The 21485-nt window shown below is 47.3% G+C and overlaps 1 protein-coding gene across 2 annotated transcripts in view; it reads right to left on the reverse strand.

Annotated features, from left to right (window-relative positions):
* PIR (pirin) overlaps positions 1-21485 on the reverse strand; it is a 105566-nt gene that overhangs the window by 49249 nt on the left and 34832 nt on the right. For both annotated transcript variants that reach the window (XM_038586874.1, XM_038586872.1), the window contains exon 5: positions 18016-18222. In XM_038586874.1, coding sequence (XP_038442802.1) covers positions 18016-18222 — 207 coding nt within the window. The remainder of the gene's footprint in view (positions 1-18015; positions 18223-21485) is intronic.

Here is a 21485-nt window from a genome sequence, read left to right on the forward strand (position 1 = left end):
AACAGTAACAGTAACACCTTCTGTTTGGGAAAGGGGTAGTGAGGAGAGAAGAGCTAAAGAGGAATGGGATAAAGATGCCAAGAGGACTTGCAGTCCTGACACTTAAGCAAAGGCATGTTAACTTTGAAACTGGACTTGGACTTCTTCACTCTTTGAGTCAGCATTATTGCCTCAAGTTGGGTTAGAGATGTTTTAATTTTTTGGAAAATTAAAACCAGAGGAAGAACAAATATCCATCCCTTATATGAATGACCCATCCATAATCTTTCCAAGGCAACAGTACAATAAAACCACAGCAACCCCCAAATATGCCAAGAGGGAGCCTTCTTATCCCTTGTCTCCTATCCATGAGTAACACGTTCCAAGGTTGAATCAGCAAATCTATTAACTGATGCTAGAATATTCCTCACAGGGCTTTATAATATTTTTAATCTCTATTAGTTACATTTGGTATTTACTAAGATGTTTTTAAGGGTTCTTGCAAGAAAGTGCATCAAGATGGGAAGCTATTTGGCAAAGATAAGATTTCACAGAGCACTGGGACGGATACCTCTGTGCAGATACGATTAAGGGGGAATTTATTATGGCACAGGGCATCTCCTATGTGATCGTTTACAGGACATTCTGGCCCAGTCAGGGGTATTTGCTTGCACAGACATATGCCCGAAGGCACCCTTTCCATATAGAAAGACAGAAAGGTTCATTCTGAAGCTTCCTTCCATGAAAAAGAGACAAGCATTCCCAAACTGCAAAGAGACACACTCAGCGAGTTTCCGCACCAGGGCTGGATGGTATGGCAAGGCAGAGGCACTGTGCAAATAAAGTGGAGCAAAATTCAGGAAACCTGAGTCTGGGCCTAGGTTCCTTCCACAATGAGCTGTGTGACCTTGAAAGGTTTTCATGTAGGTGGGCTGCAGCGTTCTCATTGACAAAGCGGTGGAAGAGTTGGACAGCGGATCTCTCCTGTCTCTTGCTGCCTGACATTCTGGTTCCAACAGAAGAAAAAGAAGAGTAGGTCTTGGCTGGATCTGAAGAGCATCTCACAGTATCATGAACTCTAACCTCCTGCTGCCCTAAGAACTGCATTCATAGCCTAATATACCGTTATAGCAATGAAAGAGGTGAATGAATGGCAAGTTTCCTGTCCAACTACTACAGAAATAGGCTGGAGATGGCCCCTGTGTTGTTTAGCCCAAAGCCTGCTGAAATCAGCTCAAATTCTCATGCACCCAACTTCTTTAAATATATTCCAAATAAACACATTTTTAGCCAGTTGGAGCCTACCTACTACACACACACACCCTACCAAGTGGCACCGACCACCTGCTAGCAAAAATGAATATACACCGAAGCTAGGAAAGTTCCCAAACTGCTGCTGCCCTTTCGGAGCACTCTGTCCAGAGGCCCTCTACCTGGTTGCTGAGCGACATCATCCAGCCAGGCAAGCCCCCTCTCTGATTTCCCCTATTCTCCCAGGAAGTCTCTTGCCCTATTTCCCTTCTGGGTGTGGCCTTGTGCCACCGTCTCCGAAGATCTCCAACCGGAAGGGACTTCCCTTCTCATGCAACCTTGTCCATGCACCACCCAAATAAAGTTTGTGTGTTATGGCCTCTCATGAACCTGTGTCTTCCTTGATCAACTTCCAAATCCCCACACTTACCACACCAAGCCATCTAAATAAATAAGTATACAAAAACGGGCTCCGCAAGTATTGACTATGGCCACCTCTTTATCCACAAACAAAAGGGGAGGTTCCCCTACTATTCAGCAATAGCTCTGAGAAACTAAAGAATTGACCAAATCAACCAAAGGGCTGGAAGCCCATGGAAGGGGTCGGTACTTATCCCCCATCAGGGCAAGTAAGAAGTGGTCAGCTCCTTAGCACGATAACTGGTGGGTCAAGATTCTCTTCTGAGCCCTTCAACCATCCATCTCTCCTCTTGGGCCTTCCCTGTCTTTAAAGTTGGGCAGCCCAGGTGGCTCAGCGGTTTAGTGCTGCCTTCAGCCCAGGGTGTGATCCTGGAGTCCCGGGATCGAGTCCCACGTCAGGCTCCCTGCAGGGAGCCTGTTTCTCCCTCTGCTTGTGTCTGTGCCTCTGTGTGTGTGTGTGTGTGTCTCTCGTGAGTAAATAAATAAAATCTTTTAAAAAATAAATAAAAATAAAGTTTCCACAGATTAAAAACCTGTTCTTGGCAGGAAATCTGATTTATGCTGGGTTGTGCCAAACTGGTAAAGACCTAGGAGCTTGTGGTGTGCAGCACAAAGTCTGGAGCCAGACATCTAGCCGGAATGCCAGCTCTGTCACTCAGGAGATGCACAGCTAATCTCGCTAAGCCTCGGTTCCCTCTCATTATGTTGTTGTAAGCATTTGTGAGAACCCAAGTTAAGTCACACGACGTGGCCTCCTCAGAGTCTCTCAGCCTCACTAGCTCCTGAGCCCCCGGCCCCCTCCTCACTGACTGGCTGCCCACACAGTGGTGGGAACCACAGAAGTTCCTGGGCTTGACCTGACAGGCCCACTGAGGCTCTGGATCCACACCCAGACTGGAAAGAAGATCCAAGCCACTGGATGCAGTACGTGCCTCCTCCTCAGAGGCTGCCTGAAGTGGCGAGGTGACACAGTCCAGGAGGAAGGGCATTAGCCCTAACAGGGCAAGCTTTGGCCAAAGGGGCATGGAAGATATGGAACTCTTCTTTTTCTCCATCGCAAAGTCCCGAGGTCCCATTTTCTGAACAGGCATCCTGCACCACCAAGTATCTGTCTCACTTCCCTTCTCCTTCACACTTGCTGCCCTGGGATTGTACGTAAGACCTGCCTTAGGTTCCGTTTTCCAGAGAACCCAAGTTAAATCGGTAGGAAGAAATTAATTAACTAATTAAAATAAAGGGAGGCCTGGGTGGCTCAGCGGTTGAGCATCTGCCTTTGGCTCAGGGCGTGATCCTGGTCCTGGGATCGAGCCTGCATTGGGCTCCCTGCGAGGAGCCTGCCTCTCCCTCTATGTCTCTGCCTCTCTCTCTGTGTGTCTCTCATGAATAAATAAATAAATCTTTTTAAAAAATTAATTAAAATAGGGGATCCCTGGGTGGCTCAGTGGTTTAGCACCTGCCTTCAGCCCAGGGCATGATCCTGGAGACCCAGGGTCGAGTCCCACGTCGGACTCCCTGCGTGGAGCCTGCTTCTCCCTCTGCCTGTGTCTCTGCCTCTCTCTCTCTCTCTCTCTCTCTCTCTGTGTGTGTGTGTGTGTATGTGTCTCATGAATACATAAATAAAATCTTTTTAAAAAATTAATTAAAATAAAATATTAACCCCAAAAAATCAAGAGGAAAAAAACTGATGCATGTAAAGCACTCAGAACTTCACTGTCCAATACAATTGCCACTAACCAGGAGACTATTGAGCACATAAAACATGCGTGGTGAGAATGAAGACGTGCTGTAAGTGTAAAATTCACATTAGATTTCAAAGACTTCATACAGGGGCGCCTGGGTGGCTCAGTGGTTGAGCCTTTGGCTCAGGTCGTGACCCCGGGGTCCTGGGATCGAGTCCCACACCGGGCCCCCCGCAGGGAGCCTCCTTCTCCCTCTGCCTGTGTCTCTGCCTCTCTCTGTGTGTTTGTCATGAATAAATAAATAAAATTTAAAAAAAACAAAGGCTTTGTACAAAAATGTAAAATATCTTATTATAAACTTACATTGAGGGATCCCTGGGTGGCGCAGCGGTTTGGCGCCTGCCTTTGGCCCAGGGCGCGATCCTGGAGACCTGGGATCGAATCCCACGTCAGGCTCCCGGTGCATGGAGCCTGCTTCTCCCTCTGCCTGTGTCTCTGCCTCTCTGTCTCTCTCTCTCTGTGACTATCATAAATAAATAAATAAAATATTTAAAAAAAAAAAAGATAAACTTACATTGACTACATGTTGAAATAACAATATTTTGGATAACTGGGTTCAAATATACAATTAAAATTAATTTCACCTATTTCTTTTTACTTTCTTTAAAATGTGCCTGATTATTTTAGATTACATGTTGCTTCCATTACATTTTTATTGGACAGCTCTGACTTAGAATTTAGTACCCTATGAGTCCACGAAAGATGTTAGTCATTTTTATTCCCTTCCCAAGAAGTTCTAGAGATTTGCTGTCAATAGAGCCTAATGATAAAAGAGTGTGGGAACAGAAAGGGAGACAGGGAAAAGGGAGAGAACAAATACTTATTAAGTACCCATAATGTCATTAGGCACATTATCTATCATACAAATAACTTGGGGCCTATTCATTACTATCCCCATTTTGCAGATAAGGAAGGGCTCAAAAGAAGTTTCCCAGGGTCACAGAGACATTAAACAAGAGAGCTGAAAATTGGACCCAGCTCTGCTTGACTCCACAGTCCATTCTCTTTTCAATCTATCATACTGTCAAAGGATTGGCTCTAATGGTATGGTATGGTTTCAATAATTAAGGTTTTTTGACATATGTTAGGGCTTCCTAGAATTCCCTTAATCACCTAGGAGGTCAACTACACTAACCAAGTTAAAAGCTGCTGAACACAAATAAATCAATCAGTATCTCCCCCACCCCTTCCCTCTTGCTTTGAATGCAAGAAATGGAATTCAATTGGTCCATGGGACATGGTCATCATACATCCATGACAGCCCCCTTTGTTTTTTATTTTTCCTCATTCAATCCTATTCTCCCACTGGCTGTTAGTTGAGCATACATAATGAACATCCTTTCAATAATCCGCTTCATATGTTTAATTAGATATACAGGCATCCTGGAAAAGTGTTATTGTGTGCAAAACTGTTTTCTTGTTCTGATTTATGCCACATTATTTCCTGAAACCTAATAATGTAGATATAAGTAAATATCTATTGTTTCTGGCAGCTACACCATGTTCCATCATATATAACCATCACATCCTATTTATGAGTGGGGACACGGATATCGCCTGAGTCCTTTTCACCACCCACGATGCTGAGATGATCAATGTCATAGGTCTACTTGTTGAAGTTCTGCTGGAGTAAATATCCAGGAGTGGAATTGCTAGGATACTCCATAGTCACCGTTAGCTTCACTAAGTAACCAAGAAACGTCAGCTCATTCTCCACGATGAATACAGTTAGTCACCTGCCATGCACGAAGCTATTTCTTCCCATCCTTGCCACACTTGACAATACTCAATTTTCTAACTTTGACCAATCTGAAGGGTGTCAAGTGGTAGCATATTATTTGAATTTACACTCCTCTGCATATTGGTTAAAAGGACATCTCTTCATATTCTTATCAGCCTTCAATAGTTGGGTGGAAGATTTTCTTTTTTTAAAAAAAAAGATTTTATTTATTTATACAAGAAACAGATAGAGAGAGAGGCAGAGACACAGGCAGAGGGAGAAGCAGGCTCCATGCAGGGAGCCCGACGTGGGACTCGATCCCGGGTCTCCAGGATCACGCCCTGGGCTGAAGGCGGCGCTAAACCGCTGAGCCCTCCGGGCTGCCCAGATTTTCTTAAGACCCAGTACCTGGAGTTGCCACCGACACAAGCATCTGACTTTTCAAGAAGGCAAGAATGTTTCAGCTCAGAGGGCAGAGGCAGTATGGACACATGGCTTTGTTCTCCCAGCCTTATTAATGCTCTGGACTGACCACATCCATCAACTTTCTGCAGATATAACTGCTCTAGCACTTAGAGATTTGGTTGTACAATGAAATCTCATGGAACTAGGGCTGGTATTGCAATAAACGGGTCTCTTACTACCTTCTGGGACTACCTCTAAAGTGAGACAAAGGAGAACTGGTGTAGAAAGAATTCAAGTTTGGCAGTCCTGATGGAGCCACATCCAGTCCAGGTGACAAGCCAGGCTGCGGTGCTTATAAAGGACAAGAAAATCTGTACTCCACCCCACCTGCCCCAGCCAAGCAAAGCAGAATTAAAGTTGGGTAAGGATGCTTTGGAATTTTATTTAGCATGTAATTAGATATTATAATTTCTTTTGACTTGGTTTATAAAGGCAAGAGGTCTTAGATCAGGTGTTTAGATTTATTAGAAATTTGATGAGGTGAGAGATAAGTGTTCAAGATTGGAACATTTTAATATTTAGGTAATTTTTATGCTACCCCTTGGGTTTCTCACACACCTGTCAACACGGTTGGGAATAATTCCACAGGGAACTAGGATAAGGAGCCTATAAGGTGTAGCCTAGAATACAGTGTGCTTTGGTATTAATTTAATGAAAATACTCACTATACTCATTTCAGACCCTTCTGGGGGTAGAATTTATCCCAGAGAGCTGAAGTTAGTTAGGCAGGAGGTGCAGGGTGGGGGGGAAGTCACTGATAAATATCAAATCCAGTAAGTTAACAAAACAACATGCTGAGGAATACTGAGGGGAGCCTCCAGACCCGTCCCTAATGTCCCAGCTGCTCTCTGCCTTCCTTACTTACCCCTGGGGGTGGAGGAGAGAGGGAAGGGTTGGGATCCAGTTGGTAGGGCAATTCAAGGATCTGAGAACGCTCGGCTAAGCTGTGTTTGTTTTCTTTCTTTTCTTTCTTTCTCTCTCTCTCTCGTAATTTTTTTATTGGGGTCCGATTTGCCAATATATAGTAGAACACCCAGTGCTCATCCCATTCGGTGCCCCCCTCAGCGCCCGTCACCCAGTCACCGCATCCCCCCACCCACCTCCCCTTCCACTACCCCTTGTTCGTTTCCCAGAGTTTCCCTCTCTCCTTCTGCCATGAGGTAAGAGGTCAGCCTCTGAAAGGGATGCCTGTGACTGTAAGCTCCACCTGGACATGTTTAATGAAACGCAGGAAGTATTAAAAGCTCAACAGATGTCAAGAGACAAGTCATGTGCCCCCATCCAGACTTTACTGGTAATCAAGATGATACTTGGGTCCCCAACTGGCTAACTCCGCAGGGTCTAAGTTCAACTCACCCTGAGTTTGGGAGGGGAAGAGGTGATAATGACCTCTTGGTCCTCTTCTCTACCTCAGCACCCTACATCTGACTTCCACCCAATTCAGTCCTCTTCTGCTTTGGTCTGGCTGACAGACCCTGGCAGTTAAAACCTATGAAAGCATGTGATCACAGCCACCAGAAACCCTCGCTCAAAACGTCGTTGGCGCTGATCAGTTACAGATGGCCTTGAATCAGCATCTGATGCTGGGAGGGCCAAGCCTCGGCAGGGCCTCGGAGACACTCGAAATCCCCAAGGCCCACAAAGATAGACGTGGTCCGGACTCCTGACAAGCCGAGCTGCTGCAGCCAGGCATGGGTGCTGGGGGAGTGGGGGGGACCTGGCCAGGAAGACTCAACCCACAGAACCTCTTGGTGGTGGTGACGGGGTGGTGCGAGGAGAGTGGGGTCATGAGAAAACACTTGGGAAGAGAGAAGATGGAGAAAGGCACAAAAATCAATGCTGGAGCAACCAGGATGGAGTAGAAAAGGTGGAAGGTTCTTTATCTTCCTCCTTTTCCCAACCCAGCTCTCTCTCTCTCTCTCTCTCTCTCTCTCTCTTGCTCTCGCTCTCGCTCTCTCTTGCTCTCACTCTCTCTCTCTCTAGTGGATCCCTCCTTGTCATCAAGGAGCAGTGGGGGAGAGGGAGGCAGCATTTGTTCTCAGAGCCTATGGATGAGAGGAAAACTGGCCACCAGCAGTTGTTTGAAGGTGGTGGGAAAGAAGAGCCTTGTGTTCCAGACTTCAAAAATGATTTCCTGTAAAAGGACACATCTAACCTCCTCCAGTTTCTATGTATAATTGGACCAAGAAAGAAAAATTTGGGCCACTGTGATTACCTTCCATGATATCGAAAATGACCATCTGTACGGAAGCAAAGAGAACAAGGGGGCTTTAAGATTTCACAAAACAGAGGCAAATTATCATTATTTTATTCTTCGATGGACCTGGACAAACTGGATCTTCATGAATTCATGTTATATTCCAAATGTGACAGCTCTATTCTCAACACAGATGACTCCCACAGATAAGGATACGAGACACTGTATCTTTGGGATTTTGCACTGTTGTAGTTTTGATCAGAGAGAGATAAAGAGAGAGAGGGCAGAGAAGACCAAAGAGCAGTTATTCGAGGTGAAACATGATTGCTATATTCAAGATACTTCTAAAGACAAAAGAAAATGAAATTGAAAAGTTAAAAAAAAAGAGAGATACAGGGAAAGAAACTACCAGAAAAGTTTCACCTGGTAAAGATGATGATTTTTCCCATTTTTGTGCTTCAAACACTGAACATAATGCTTTGAAGGGCTTCCTAAGGTATTGAGGTATTCCACTGGATATTTCCACACCTTTAAGCAGAAACAGTTTATAAACGCCTCTGTGGCTTCATGCTGTCTCCTCTGGACTGTCTAGACCCTTTCCATCCTTCTTTGGCACTTCAGCTAGCTCCTTTAGACTTGGGCCTGCTTTTCCCGAACTTTCAGATTGGGCCGAGCCTCCAGTCTACACCGCCTTCCCCTAAAGCCACCATGTTCCCCAGCCTGGTGACTCAGCACAGTATATGAGTGTTAGCAGTCGATGTGTCCGTCCCTTCAGCTGTACCCTTCCAGCTCCTTGATTTCTTTTTTAAAAATATTTTATTTATTTATTCATGAGACACAGAGAGAGGCAGTGACACGGGCAGAGGAAAAAGCAGGCTCTCTGTGGGGAGCCCAACATGGGACTTGATCCCAGGACCTTGGGATCACGACCTGAGCCAAAGGCAGATGCTCAACCACTGAGCCACCCGGGTGCCCCAGCTCTTTGATTTCTTTCATCTTTTTCCTTCATGCCTTCACAGGGTCTTGCACACAGTTGGCCCTCAATACATACTTGGTGAGCTCAACCAAAGCCACACGACTATAATGGCATAGATACCTTTCTGGGAAATCCTTCCAATTCCCCACCGCCAGGAATGGGAAGATCTGACCAATTCCTAATCTCATTTTACTAAGACAAGGGAATACTAAAGAGCCCAAGGACACGCAGTGGATGATGAGAAGGGCTCCCTATGGTTTTAAGACCACAACATACTCCTCCTTTAACAGAGTAAACCCTATCAGTGATTTAGGGCCCATGTGAGTTGAAATTTAACAATTCTTGTCCATCTTGGAGTACTTATACTGACCCATAGGAGCAGAGTTCTTAAAGCTTCATGTAGGGGCACCTGGGTGGCTCAGTGGTTGAGCATCTGCCTTCGGCTCAGGGCGTGATCCCGGGATCGAGTCCCGCACTGGGCTCCCCACAGGGAGCCTGCCCCTCCCTCTGCCTGTGTCTCTGCCTCTGTGTGTCTCTCATGAATAAATAAATAAATAATCTTTTTTTAAAAGGTTTTGTGTAATCAGAATTATATCTGACACCAAATTTCCTCACCACCTTTCATTCTGAGTTGGGCCAAACTGTTCATAAGCTATGTGACCCTGAGCACCTGTGGTTTGGTCAAAAGAAAATACTGTGTTGGTAGCTATCAGTAGCATAGCTTTATACATGCCAGTGCCAGTCTTTAAAATACTGGCATTTACCTCATTTACATCCACAACAGCTCACCTTCCAACGCAACATGCAAGGGCCTCTGAAGCTCTCTGAAGCGATCCTGGACTTTCTGCTCTGCTAGAAAACAATACATAATGTGTCCCTGGGCAAAGACTTACTATATATCCTAGAAGTCCAGGCCTTGACAACCATACGAGCGACGATAATGATGTAAAGTGTCCACTCACCTTTCTTGAAGGTAACACCTTGTTTTTTTTTTTTTATGGCTTTTGTCACACTCTTACTCTAACTGTCCTTGCTAATCTGTAATCCTGATTACCAAGGGCACAGGATATAACCTCGGATTTAAAAGCACACCTATCCATTCTTCCCTGATGGCCGCAAAAGGGCTTGTCATCGCCACTGGAATGTGCTTCCTAGGTCAGCGGGGACATCATGGAGGAATGATAACATCTGGCACCCTTTGTGCACACCAAGAATGGTATTTCTGGGGTGAATGGACCGCCCCGGGCAAGGGCAACCTTTTGTACAGCTGATTTGAGCAAATCCTGACCACTGTTTATTGGAACATTCCTAACTGCAAATGAAGTGCCAACTATGGCTGCCTACCACAGGACAAGTCTTTGAAGTTGCTGGATGCATTTCTTTGGTGTCCTCCTCTTTACTAAACAAGACCAACAGACCTAATTGTGCCTATTCCCAACACTGAATCAGAACCAAGTTTTGCACTTGTCTGTGGAATGATGCCGATCGTCTGCTCGGGCTACATGGCCTATGTTGGGAAGTTCCTACAGGACGGGCGGCTTTATGAAATTTGAGAGAAGACCGCACACGACACTCTACCCTACTTTATCCTCAAATAGTGCTATTGCCAACCCTGGGAGGGGGGATACAGGGATACGTACATACAGCCAAGGTCAACTGTAGGCAAAATCCAGGAGTAGACAGACGTGGTCTTCACTTTCCCTCTGACCCAGTATTTTGCACCATCTCCTTTTGCCCTGTCACACCCCCACGAGGGTCTGGTTGTCCATGCAGCCTGCCATCACGATCCCCAAATTAGTTATCCCACTCCTACTACCCACACCTTCCACACCAACCGTTCTAAGACATGACCCCTGCCCCGTCTCTTTTGTTTCCCTCGCTTTAGGCACACAAGCAAAATCGATTGTCCCTCCTCAGGACTCCCATGGAAGTTTCTCATACCGCTGGCCTCCCCTTCCACGTATCATAGTATGCCTCCGATGTGTGCCAATTCCCCTTCCTCCACTAGCTTGTGACCTTATTTGAGGACAGTGCTGGGTTCTTATTCACATATCTCCAGGGCACTGCCCGATGCGCACACAGCTGGTGCCTAATGACTGAACAAACAGCTCACAGAGCAATGGGACACATGGATTAAATAACGGTCAGTCCCCACATCCCATGGGCTGTGATGCTAGACAGCTGTGTAGATCTAGGGCAGCTGAGAAGGCTTCACTGAGGAGAAGGCCACAGGCTGGACCTCAGTGAACAGAAGAGGTGGAGATGGTGAAATCCTCAAGTTCATGTTTCTACCGGTCTGTACTTCACTATGTCCTTTCCTGGCAAATGCTGCTGCCCTCGCCCTGTGTCAAGTGGAGACCAGAGGGGCGCTCAGGGGGTGAAGCATCTGCCTTGGCTCAGGTCATGATCTCAGGGTCCTGGGATCGAGCCCCACGGGGAGCCTGCTGCTCCCTCTCCCTCTGCCCCTCCACCCCTACTTGTGTTCTCATGCTCTGCTCACTCTCTCTGTCTCAAATAAATAAATAATCTTTTTTTTTAAAAAAAAAAAGTCCTTAAAATAAATATTTTCTCTGTGTGGTTGTGTTGCCGCTATCTTTACACAAATTTGAAGGTGATTTGTTTCTGCTTGTTTTTGAGTTTAAGATTTGGGTTTTTTTTTCTTTACTGGTTTAACTTGATATTGTAAATATGCAAACATTGACATCTTTGAAAACTGAAAAGAAAAAGGCCTATGGAGAGAAGTATTAGTTGCTCCTTACTCCCTACCCTCACCCAAAGGGAACCAGTTTTAAATATCCAGTTTTTAAGGCTATCACAGAGTGGTCTGACTTATAGATAAAATAAATGAACAGAGAAGCCTTTGGAAGGGACGATTCCTTTCGGGGCAGGCGTCATTCTCCCTCTGCTCACTCTCTGGGGCAGCTGAAGCCCGTTCTCGCAAGTCCCTTTTGTCAGGAACACACCATGCCACTGCCAACCTCTGCCCCTGGGAGAATATTCCTCATTCCTTTTTGAGCCAGACCCATGACCCTGTTGGCATACTTCAACTGCAAAAAAAAAAAAAAAGAACGAAAGAAAGAAAGAGAAACTGTGCCTGTGCTGTTTTCATGATTTAATAGTTTTTTAAATGCTGCTTTGAGAAGCTGTTCTGAGCTTGGGAAGGAAAGAGAGGCCTCCCATGGAGGGGCCAGCTCTCCCCACATCACCAAGTGAATGGAAGCAAGCTCAGAAAGGCAGAGGAGCATGGGTATGCTGAGAAGTGGGGGTCAGCTGTTAAGTCTGCAAGATGCACTTAAAATGTGCCAGATACAATCAAAGGGTTCAAATTATCCCAGAAATAGAGAAATAGGTACAATGCAAAAATGTTCTAAGTGTAGTGTCCAGTATTATGATTGTCAAAACCCCACTCCCGTTTGGACGTGCTATCAAAGTACTTCCCTGAAAGCCACACAAACTATATATATACTTTTTTAATATATAAAATATGTTTTATATATTTTAGCATATATTATATTATTTTATATTTTTATATTAAGTTACCTGTTTTATATATTTAATATATAAATAACAAAATAAATAAATATATTTTTTAATCTGATTAAGGTAGAAGGAATACTGACAAAATTGTATACAAAATTGTATACAGTGTTTGAAATGACATTCTGCCCTTAAAGTTTCCTGGATGCAAACAAGGGCTGGAAAATGTGGTGGGCAGCTCTTTCCAGCCCTGGTATGGGAAGAAGTATGTGTGCGCACCAACGGCCTGCTACACAGCCGGAAAACTCCCATGAGCTCTCTGCCTCGGAGGTAACACTCAGACTTGGTTATAAATCATGTGCCAACCCACAATCAACACAGTCTGATTAGAAGGCAGGTTGCTTTTTGGTGGAGAGACTTGCCCGAGGGACACAGGGTGCCTGCCCGAGTGAAGCCAGAGCCAGGAAGGGGGACAGATCCAGCAGGGATGCACCGAGAGCTGGTAAATCTGCCCCCCACCCCGCCATAGAGATCAAGCCACACCTTGAAAACCCACAGAAAAGAAGCTAAAGCAGAGAAGACCCCCAGGCCTCCACACGTCTGCCCATCCTTGTTGTTACTGCTTGAATTTAAGAAACCTGCAGGGAACAATTTGGGTCTTGCAAAACAGCCTAGTATTCACATTTAAAGATGAAAAATCATTCTTTCTTAATTTCCCTACTTCCTAATCCTTAAGTAGTTTAAAAATGTAATTTAACCAATTTTACTGTTCTCTCAACTTTTTAGTTAGCTCATATTACGCTTACTACAGTCATTCTTCTTTTTTTAGGATTTTATTTATTTATTCACGAGAGACAGAGAGAGAGGCAGAGACACAGGCAGAGGGACTCAATCCCAGGACCCCGGGATCACGACCTGAGCCAAAAGCAGATGCTCAACCACTGAGCCACCAGGTGCTCCTACTGCAGTTATTCTTAACCCCTAGATTGTCTACCTTCTTACTACTTCACCCATTTCTCATATTCCAGTATTCATCGACATTTTAGTGATTTCACTTATGCACCTAGAAAACATTTATTAATTGTCTTGTAGGTATCAGGCACTGTTTCAGGCATTGGGGCGCCGTGATAAGGTCTGAGTGAATTACATGAGACGCTTGGCCAATGCTTTTTGGAAAGTGAATCTTGAAAATTGTGATGATCGCCCAACACATGGATATACAATCTGCCCATCAGAAGGAAGATCCTGGGGGCCTGGGTGGCTCAGTTGGTTAAGTGTCTGCCCCTGGCTCAGGTCATGATCCCAGAGTTCTGGAATCCAGCCCCTAGGGCTCCCTGCTCAGCGAGGAAACTGCTTCTCCCTCTCTCTCTGCCCGGTGCTCCCCCTGCTTGTGCTCTGTCAAATAAATCCATAAAATCTTAAAGAAAAAAAAAAAGAAGGAAGATCCTTTTTGATATGTCTATAGGCCACATGAACACTGTGCAAAGCTTCTGCAAAGTAAAAGCAGCAACCACTTAGAGCTTATTCTGCACCACATATTGTTCCCAGTTCTTTACACATCCTCTCAGTCCATTTTACAGATGGGAACACTTGGGCCCAGCAAGCTTAAGTGATCTTTCTTAAGTTACTCAGTGGTGGAGCTGGCCTTGAACCCAGGCAGCTTGGCTCCAGATTGCCTTTCTCTGACCCCCATGGGACTGAGGCCTCCTTAAGGTCTGTTTCTGACACAATGGAATTTCAGATAGCAGGAGGCCAGGAGAGGCATTCGTTGGAAGACTTATATTCCTGAGAGAACTGGCAAGAGACATCGCTGATTGGCTGCCAGATAAGGATGGAATGGGCTTTGGAGAATTTCATACTGTCATGAAATAAACATGTGATTTTGACCTTCCAGAAGTGACAGAAACTATGCAAAATATCCCATTTTTATCCTTTCCTCCTTTCAGCCTTCGCTTGAGATCGTGATGTTCTGACAGATTTTTGCTCAAAATTGGCTGTGGTTTCCCAAGGGCTGAGACGCATACAATCTGGGAATAGGGGCACATCTATCTTTCAGACCAAAAAAAAAGGACAGTTGTGCTGCTTGCAAAAGCTCTTAACACCTTGCACAGAACCCCCTCACCTTTTTTATGGGCGTCGAAACTAAAGTCCAGAAAGGGTAAGTAAGATCTGCCAAAAGCCACGGAGCTGAACATCTTCTCTACGCACGTAATCAAGTTGTTCCTTGTGAGGAGTCAAGCTCCTGTGACTTGGATCCCACAGTCGCCACACATGTGACAAACAGTGGTCCCTGGACCACAGCATTCGCATCATCTGGGAGCTGGTTAAAGATACAGACTCGCAAGGCACCTGGGTGACTCAGTTGGTTAAGCCACCGGTTAAGCATCTACCTATGGCTCAGGTCAAGATCTCGGGATCCTGGGATGGAGCCCTGCATCAGGCTCCTCGCTCAGGGGGGAGTCTGCTTCTCCCTCTCCCTCTGCTGCTCCCCTTGCTCTAGCTCTCAAATAAATAAAATCTTTAAATTCCATCTTGCAGGCCACCTGGGTGGCTCAGTTAAGCATCGGACTCTTGACCTCAGCTCAGGTCTTGATCTCAGGGTCATGAGTCCAAGCCCCGCCCAGCATGGAGCCTACTTAAAAAAAAAAAATTGCAGACTCAGGCCTCACCCAAGCTGCTCAAGCAGTCTGCTTTTTAACAAGTCTCCTTCCTCCCCCGCAGAATCCGTATGAATAAAGTTGGAGAAGTGCTGGGATGGTCACTAACTCAGTTTTCTAGATATTTTAGTCACAGGAGGGGAGCTGCGGCTGACTGCATATTGGCTAGAAGCACATCAATCTCTTGAAAGGTATCTTCCTAGCCTCTCCTTGTACTTGAACTTAAAATTATCTTCCCGATGCAAAACAATCTTCAGTTTGATTTAAGGTAGATCTAGGCTTTGAAGTCTCAGTCATTCCTTGGTGAGCAGATATTAAGGCTTCAGATGTAAAAACCATGTTTCTTATGAGACCTAGAAAGAAATGGCCAAGAGTTCCCCATGACTCTTGGCCATTTACAGTGGCCTGCTGGGGTCTTTTCTTCAGAGCAGGTTAAATGCCTTTCCCGAATCCCAGCAAGTCCCTCTGCCACAGACAGCAAACATAAATGTCAGCCCAGCTCCTGCCTAAGTTAAGGTGAAGTAATCAAAACAATAATAGGAACAGCTATGCTTATATGGTGCTTACAGTGTGGCTGGTGCTGTTTTGATAGCTTAAATGTATCAAAAACTCACTTAGTCCTCACAGCAACCCTACGTTATAGATGAATACAGTGAAGCACGGAGAGGTTGGTGGCTTTCCCGAGGCCACACAGCTAATTCAAGGTGGGGATTCTAATCCAGGCGGGCTGTCTCCGGAGGCCCTGCTGGTAACCATAGCATCACACTGCCTCTCAAAATTCAAAATAATGCTGCCCAGGGTTCCAAGAGCCCCTTATTAAAATGCTCTCTTACTAAAGCCTGATCATGTACCTAGGAGAATATAGTTCACTTCAGAGATTTTACTCACCAAAAAGAAACAAAGAGAGGCCCTCAGCCACTAAGACGTTGTTTTACAAAGTTAAAACATTAACTCTGGTCTCTCCTTCTTGGTTGTGATCGCGAGACCATGCGGTCTGCTGCTTGGAAGTACTTTACAACGTCCCTTTGCCTGTAACTGGAACCGGTTCCAACATTAAAATTGCATGGTGTTTTCTATAAATGAGAAGCAGTTGTGAATTCCAAGGATTCGTGACAATGCTGGCTCTGCTTACCTATTAAATCCGCGGTCTAATTTCTCTTTTTAGCTGCAGACAGCTCTTTTTCTAAGTGAAATCTTAAGGGCCCTTCCAATATACATGACTGGGCAAAGCCCCATGCTCTGGAGTGAAGAGGGGAAAATCTCCTGACCTCCACCACCCACCCCAGGAGCCCCTGAAGGCCCAGCCCTAGAGTCCTGGAAACACAGGATGAAAAACCCCAGGAGCTGAAGGGAACTCTTGACATATGTTTGTAAAGGGCACTGCCCGACATTCAGCCAAACAGAGACGGGCTCCAGAAATACGGTGAAGGGCCACGTTTCCAACTGCGAAGTAAGCCACAGGCCTGAGAGGGGTAGCGACCAAAGTCACTTACCCATGCTTAAAGGAGAGCACACTTTGATCTTTATTCTTCAGTGACTTCTGTGTGCTCTGGAGACACAAAGCAAAGGGGACGCATACGTCTAGGCCTGGCACAGGTAAAGAACTGCGGGTAGAGGGCCGGGGATGAAAACGCTGGGAAGTCCCAGCCAATAATCCTGCCCAACCTGTTAACGGCGACGTGCATCCCACTGAGTGGCTGGCTGGCAGCCACTGCCAAGCCATTGTCGCCCTGGGTGAGAGAAACGGCATTCAGATGTACAGAAATTAGTACTTAATACAGTCTCAGGTGCTGGCCGCCCACAGGGAGAATGGCAGAGTGGGTCCCACTATGCCCATGCTCTCCACTCCAGGTGGCATTGGTGCAACTGGATGCCAGGGCCCCTCCAGATCCCCTAGGAACCCTTTTAACCATTTCTGCACCCCCAGCCCAAACTCAATGGCCATTAGGTAATGACTTCGAATAAGAGAACAGGAAAGGCCAGCTCCCCTGCCCGGGGTGGGTCTGGATGACCGGAAGGCACACTGAACCTTTCAGAGTCCCTGTCCTCTTTGGGACTTCGCCTGACACCACACCCTCGCTGGACTCCCTTCCCTTCCCCATCCCGGTTCCCCTAGAAGTTCTCTAGGGGCACTTCCTTGACAATCATTTGCACATGAACTCCCAGCTCAGGGTCTGCCTCTGGGAGACGCCACCAAAGAGACCCCATGACCTGGCTCACTACCCACTAGCACAAATCACGTGGCGTCCCCAGTGGCAGTTCTGGTGTGCAGTTAATTAGCACAGTACTCACCACACCCTTTTCCTGCCACAAATGTGTCCATGATCTTTAAGCCTAAACTGGTCTTCTTTGATTAAAAACGATGGACCCTAATCCTAAATATTATAAAGTCTCTGTTGAGAAGAATGTTCAGGGCATGGCACGTGTGGATTAAAGAAGTGTTCAAGTTAAAAAAAAAAAACTTTCTATGACGTAGCAGTGTACTTTCCTTACTAAGCTGGGCATAAATGATTTAAATAAATCTTCAGGCAGTGGGGTTGGTTTCGGTGTCTGTCTCTCAAAGGTCACAAACTTGCACAACCAAGGAGCTACAGAACTATATGATAAGTGAAAGGCTCACAAGCCTGCCAAGATAGGCCTTGAAAATTGCTTTCTGGGGCACCTGGGTGGCTCAGTGGTTGAGCGTCTGTCTGCCTTTGGCTCTGGTCATGACCCCGGGGTCCTGGGATCGGGTCCCACGTCAGGCTCCCTGCGTGGAGCCTGCTTCTCCCTCTGCCTGTGTCTCTGCCCCTCCCTCTGTGTGTCTCTCGTGAATAAATAAATAAAATCTTTTTTAAAAAAAGGAAAGAAAGAAAACTGCTTTCTGGCATTTTTTATATGAGCTTGCTTACTTGTAGTTCCCTAACTCTATGGATTTGCATGTGGCAAAAAAAAACGTCTGGGTTCCCTTGGATTCCACTTCTGACAACTTTGTTTGTTTGTTTGTTTGTTTTTTCACTTCTGACAACTTTGAAGCATGTCCATCCCGTGGGACGGGAACTATGATCAACCCAGTGAGACCTGGTGACCCCCATGGGGCCAGCCTCACTGACCGCACACGTGGACTTTCACAAACACGTAACGACACGGCTCACCTTTATTCCCAGGGCTTCTCCAGAAATGACGGCAACTGTCACACCATCCTTACTGGGTTTGGGGATTTCTTTACTTTTCAGTTCCTGGTACTGAGGCTCCACCATCTTCTCTGAGCTGCGCAAATTAACCCACAGCTGTAGGCCGTGGGCTGGCTCCTCTGAGCAAGGCATCTCGGCGTGCAGAATGCCCCGGCCCGCAGTCATCCACTGCAAACAGCAGACCAACAAGAAGGGAATAGGTAACCCAGGCTCTGCCAAGTCTGCAGGTGGGGCAGGTATGTCACGAGGGCTAAGCCGGGCACCTTACAGGTGCTGCTTTCAGGGTCCCAGGGCGTCAGGGGGAACGACAGGGCCTCAATGACAACCGCTGAAGCCATTTCCAGGATTCCAAATGCCTCGCAAGCTTCCTCATTTGAACTCCAAGCATCGGACCTGGAACTCAACCCCGAGTGTCGGACTGAGCTCCGAGGTGGGGAGCTGCGGGTGGCCAGCGGCCCGGGCACCTCTCTCGGGAGATGCGCCCCGCGGGTAAGGAACACGACTGGGCTGGGGGAGAAGCCAACCAGCAACGCGGTGACAAAGGAGACCTCGGCCGGTCCAACGCGGACCTCTGGCCTCGCACGAACCTTAGGATTGCCCCAAACTCGGATGAGGTGACCAAGCTTCTCTGTCCCCACCCCGGCAAACCATGAACTGTGCCCCCCCATGGGGAGCGGCCCGGGAGAGGCCGTCGGTGCTGCGGAGGGCGGTGCCTGGACGGCCACCGTGCTCGGGGCACCTGGAGGACACCTGCGCGGACCTGCAGGTGCCGCCGCTCCAGGCCCGGGCACGGAGCCCTCACCACCCGGCGGGGCAGTAACCGCCTGGGCGCCGTGTCTTGTTTTAGGGACGCGAGCCTCAGGCCTGGGGGCGAAGGGACGGACCGTGGCAGCCAGGCCGTGAGCCGGGGCCGGCCCCAGAGACCCTGCGACGAGGGACTGAAGCGCAAGTGTTCGCTTGGGAGGTGCAGCGGGAAGCCCCCGCGAAGGAGGAGAGAGCGAGCTCGGCAGGGGAGGGAGCCCAAAAGGGGCGCGAAGAGCAGGTGACACCTGCGGGCGCCCGGGGCTCGGTCCCCAAGGGGCGCGGAGAGGGGCTTGGCGCTCTCCCCGCCACCCCCAGCCCTCCGGGACAGGCGCCCCTCGGGTGTCCCTTCCCCAGCACAGCCGGCGGCCGAGCGCCTGGGACGGACAGCCACGGGGACTGCTGCCACCGGGACGCGGACGGGGGCGGAGGGCGAAGGCGCAGGCCACCAACCGCGTCTTCCGGGCGGCCCTCGTGGGGACAGAAACCCCTCCCCAGTCAAAGCGCCCTTGGTAGGGATCCCTGGGTGGCGCAGCGGTTTGGCGCCTGCCTTTGGCCCAGGGCGCGATCCTGGAGACCCGGGATCGAATCCCACGTCGGGCTCCCGGTGCTTGGAGCCTGCTTCTCCCTCTGCCTGTGTCTCTGCCTCTCTCTCTCTCTCTCTCCGTGTAACTATCATGAATAAATAAATTTAAAAAGAAAAAAAATTAAAAAAAAAAGCGCCCTTGGCACAGGCCCGTCGCCGGCACCGCGGCGGGGTGGGGGCACCACGGGCTTCGAGAGGCCGCACCAAACAGCCTGCCTCCTCCAGGCAGCTCTCCTGAGGCTGCACCCTTCGGGCGGAGACCCAGGCAAGGAGTCAGAAGCGAGCAAGGGCAAGAGGAAGGGAGTCCACGGACAGGGAACCGCAGGGGAAAAGCCTCTGAGCATATCAGCTCCCAGATGGGAAAGAAGGCCAGCACGTAAAAAAAAAAAAAAAAAAAAAAAAAAAAAAAAAAGGAAGGCCAGCACGTATTTCCGAGTTTTCTTTCTGTCACTAAGTCTAAATAGATTTCCGTCTTCCATTTGCTCAGACTGATTAAACCTTCTAATTAGAGGGGTCCGCGAACGACAGCCCAGGGGCCTAGACCCAGCCTGCCACCTGATCCGGTACGTGAAGTTTCGCTGGCACACGCACGTGCCCGTTCAGTGCCATCCTGTCTGCCTGCTTGCATGCTGTGGAGGCAGGGTGGGTGGTTGCCACGTAGGGGACCACCTGCCCCACAAAGCCTCAAATATGTGCTCTCTGCTTATTACCGAAAACATGCGCTGAGGCCTGCTCTCTCACAACGTGAAGATCTCAGCGCCCCTCCACGCTGCGCTTCCTCCAACTGACAGCAGCTACTGGTGCATCTCAATGACTTGGCCTCCTGTTCCTTTCCCTGTTTCATTCACAGTTCGTCTCTCCATATTTTCAACCTACTTTTCATACCTTGTTTATCCTTTTTTAGATATGACCAAGTTTGGCAGGAACTTTTCTTAATATGTACAGCCCATCCATTGGATTTGGAGGGGGAGAACAGATTTCTCCTTTCAACCCCACCATTTGCTAGCTCTGAGGCCATGGATATCTTTTTTTTTTTTTTTTGACATCTTTAAATCCCCATTCTCTCATTTTAAAAATGAGGTAGAAAGAATACTTACCTTATAGAGATTATGCACATGAAAATGCTTTCAATTTCATGTTCATTGAAACACCACAATTCAAATCTGTGCAGTTAAAACTCCACACAGTATGTAAATAACCCCAGAAAATTCTTGACGTAGGGTTCAGGCTCACAAACCCAGCAAAGAATACCGAAGAGTTTCCTAGGGATTCTAATATGTCTCAAATAAGCCTAGGATGATGGCAAGATTTGCATCATGATCTTAAATGGCAACATCTACCCCTGCAAAGAAGTTGGAAGACAGAGAGTAAATTGTCACAGGGCACTGGGGTGGCCCAGTCGGTTAAGTGTCTGACTCTTAGTTTCAGCTCAAGTCATGATCTCAGGGTTGTGGGACTGAGCCCTGCAATGGGCTCCTCCCTCAGCTCAGAGTCTATTTGAGATTCTCTCTCTGCCCCTCCCCCTGCCCTCTCTCTCTCTCTCTCTCTCTCATAAATAAATAAATATATAAAATCTTTTAAAAAAGTAAATTGCCACAAATGTAGCAGAAAGGTCTAGAAAGATGAGGACTGGCACATTGGATTTGGCAATGGGGACATCTGACTGACCACGGCCTGTACAGGTTCAGTAGAGGTTTGCGTGGATGTTGAGAGAGGCCAACCCTGATTTCTGAGAGTGAAGGATGAAATGGGCGATGAGGAAGTTATGACAATCATCCTTTTTTTTTTTTTTTTTTTTTTGACAATCATCCTTGATTGTGCTTTTGAGAAACTGAAGAGAAAGACTAGTTGGGAACCTAAAAGTGACTGAGGGGGTCAAGGAAAGCTTGAGAGGTGAATACCAAAGACCTATGCAGGCTTGTATGGTGAGTGGAAGGAGCCACAGAAAAGAAGAGGTCAAAAATTTAAGAGAGAGAAAGTGGGAATATACTGGAATTGGGCGAGAGCAAGCATGCACCCCCAGAGACTATTACACCGTCAGCAA

The sequence above is a fragment of the Canis lupus genome, chromosome X (assembly GCF_011100685.1).
Source record: "Canis lupus familiaris isolate Mischka breed German Shepherd chromosome X, alternate assembly UU_Cfam_GSD_1.0, whole genome shotgun sequence".
NCBI classification, from domain to species: Eukaryota; Metazoa; Chordata; class Mammalia; order Carnivora; family Canidae; genus Canis; species Canis lupus.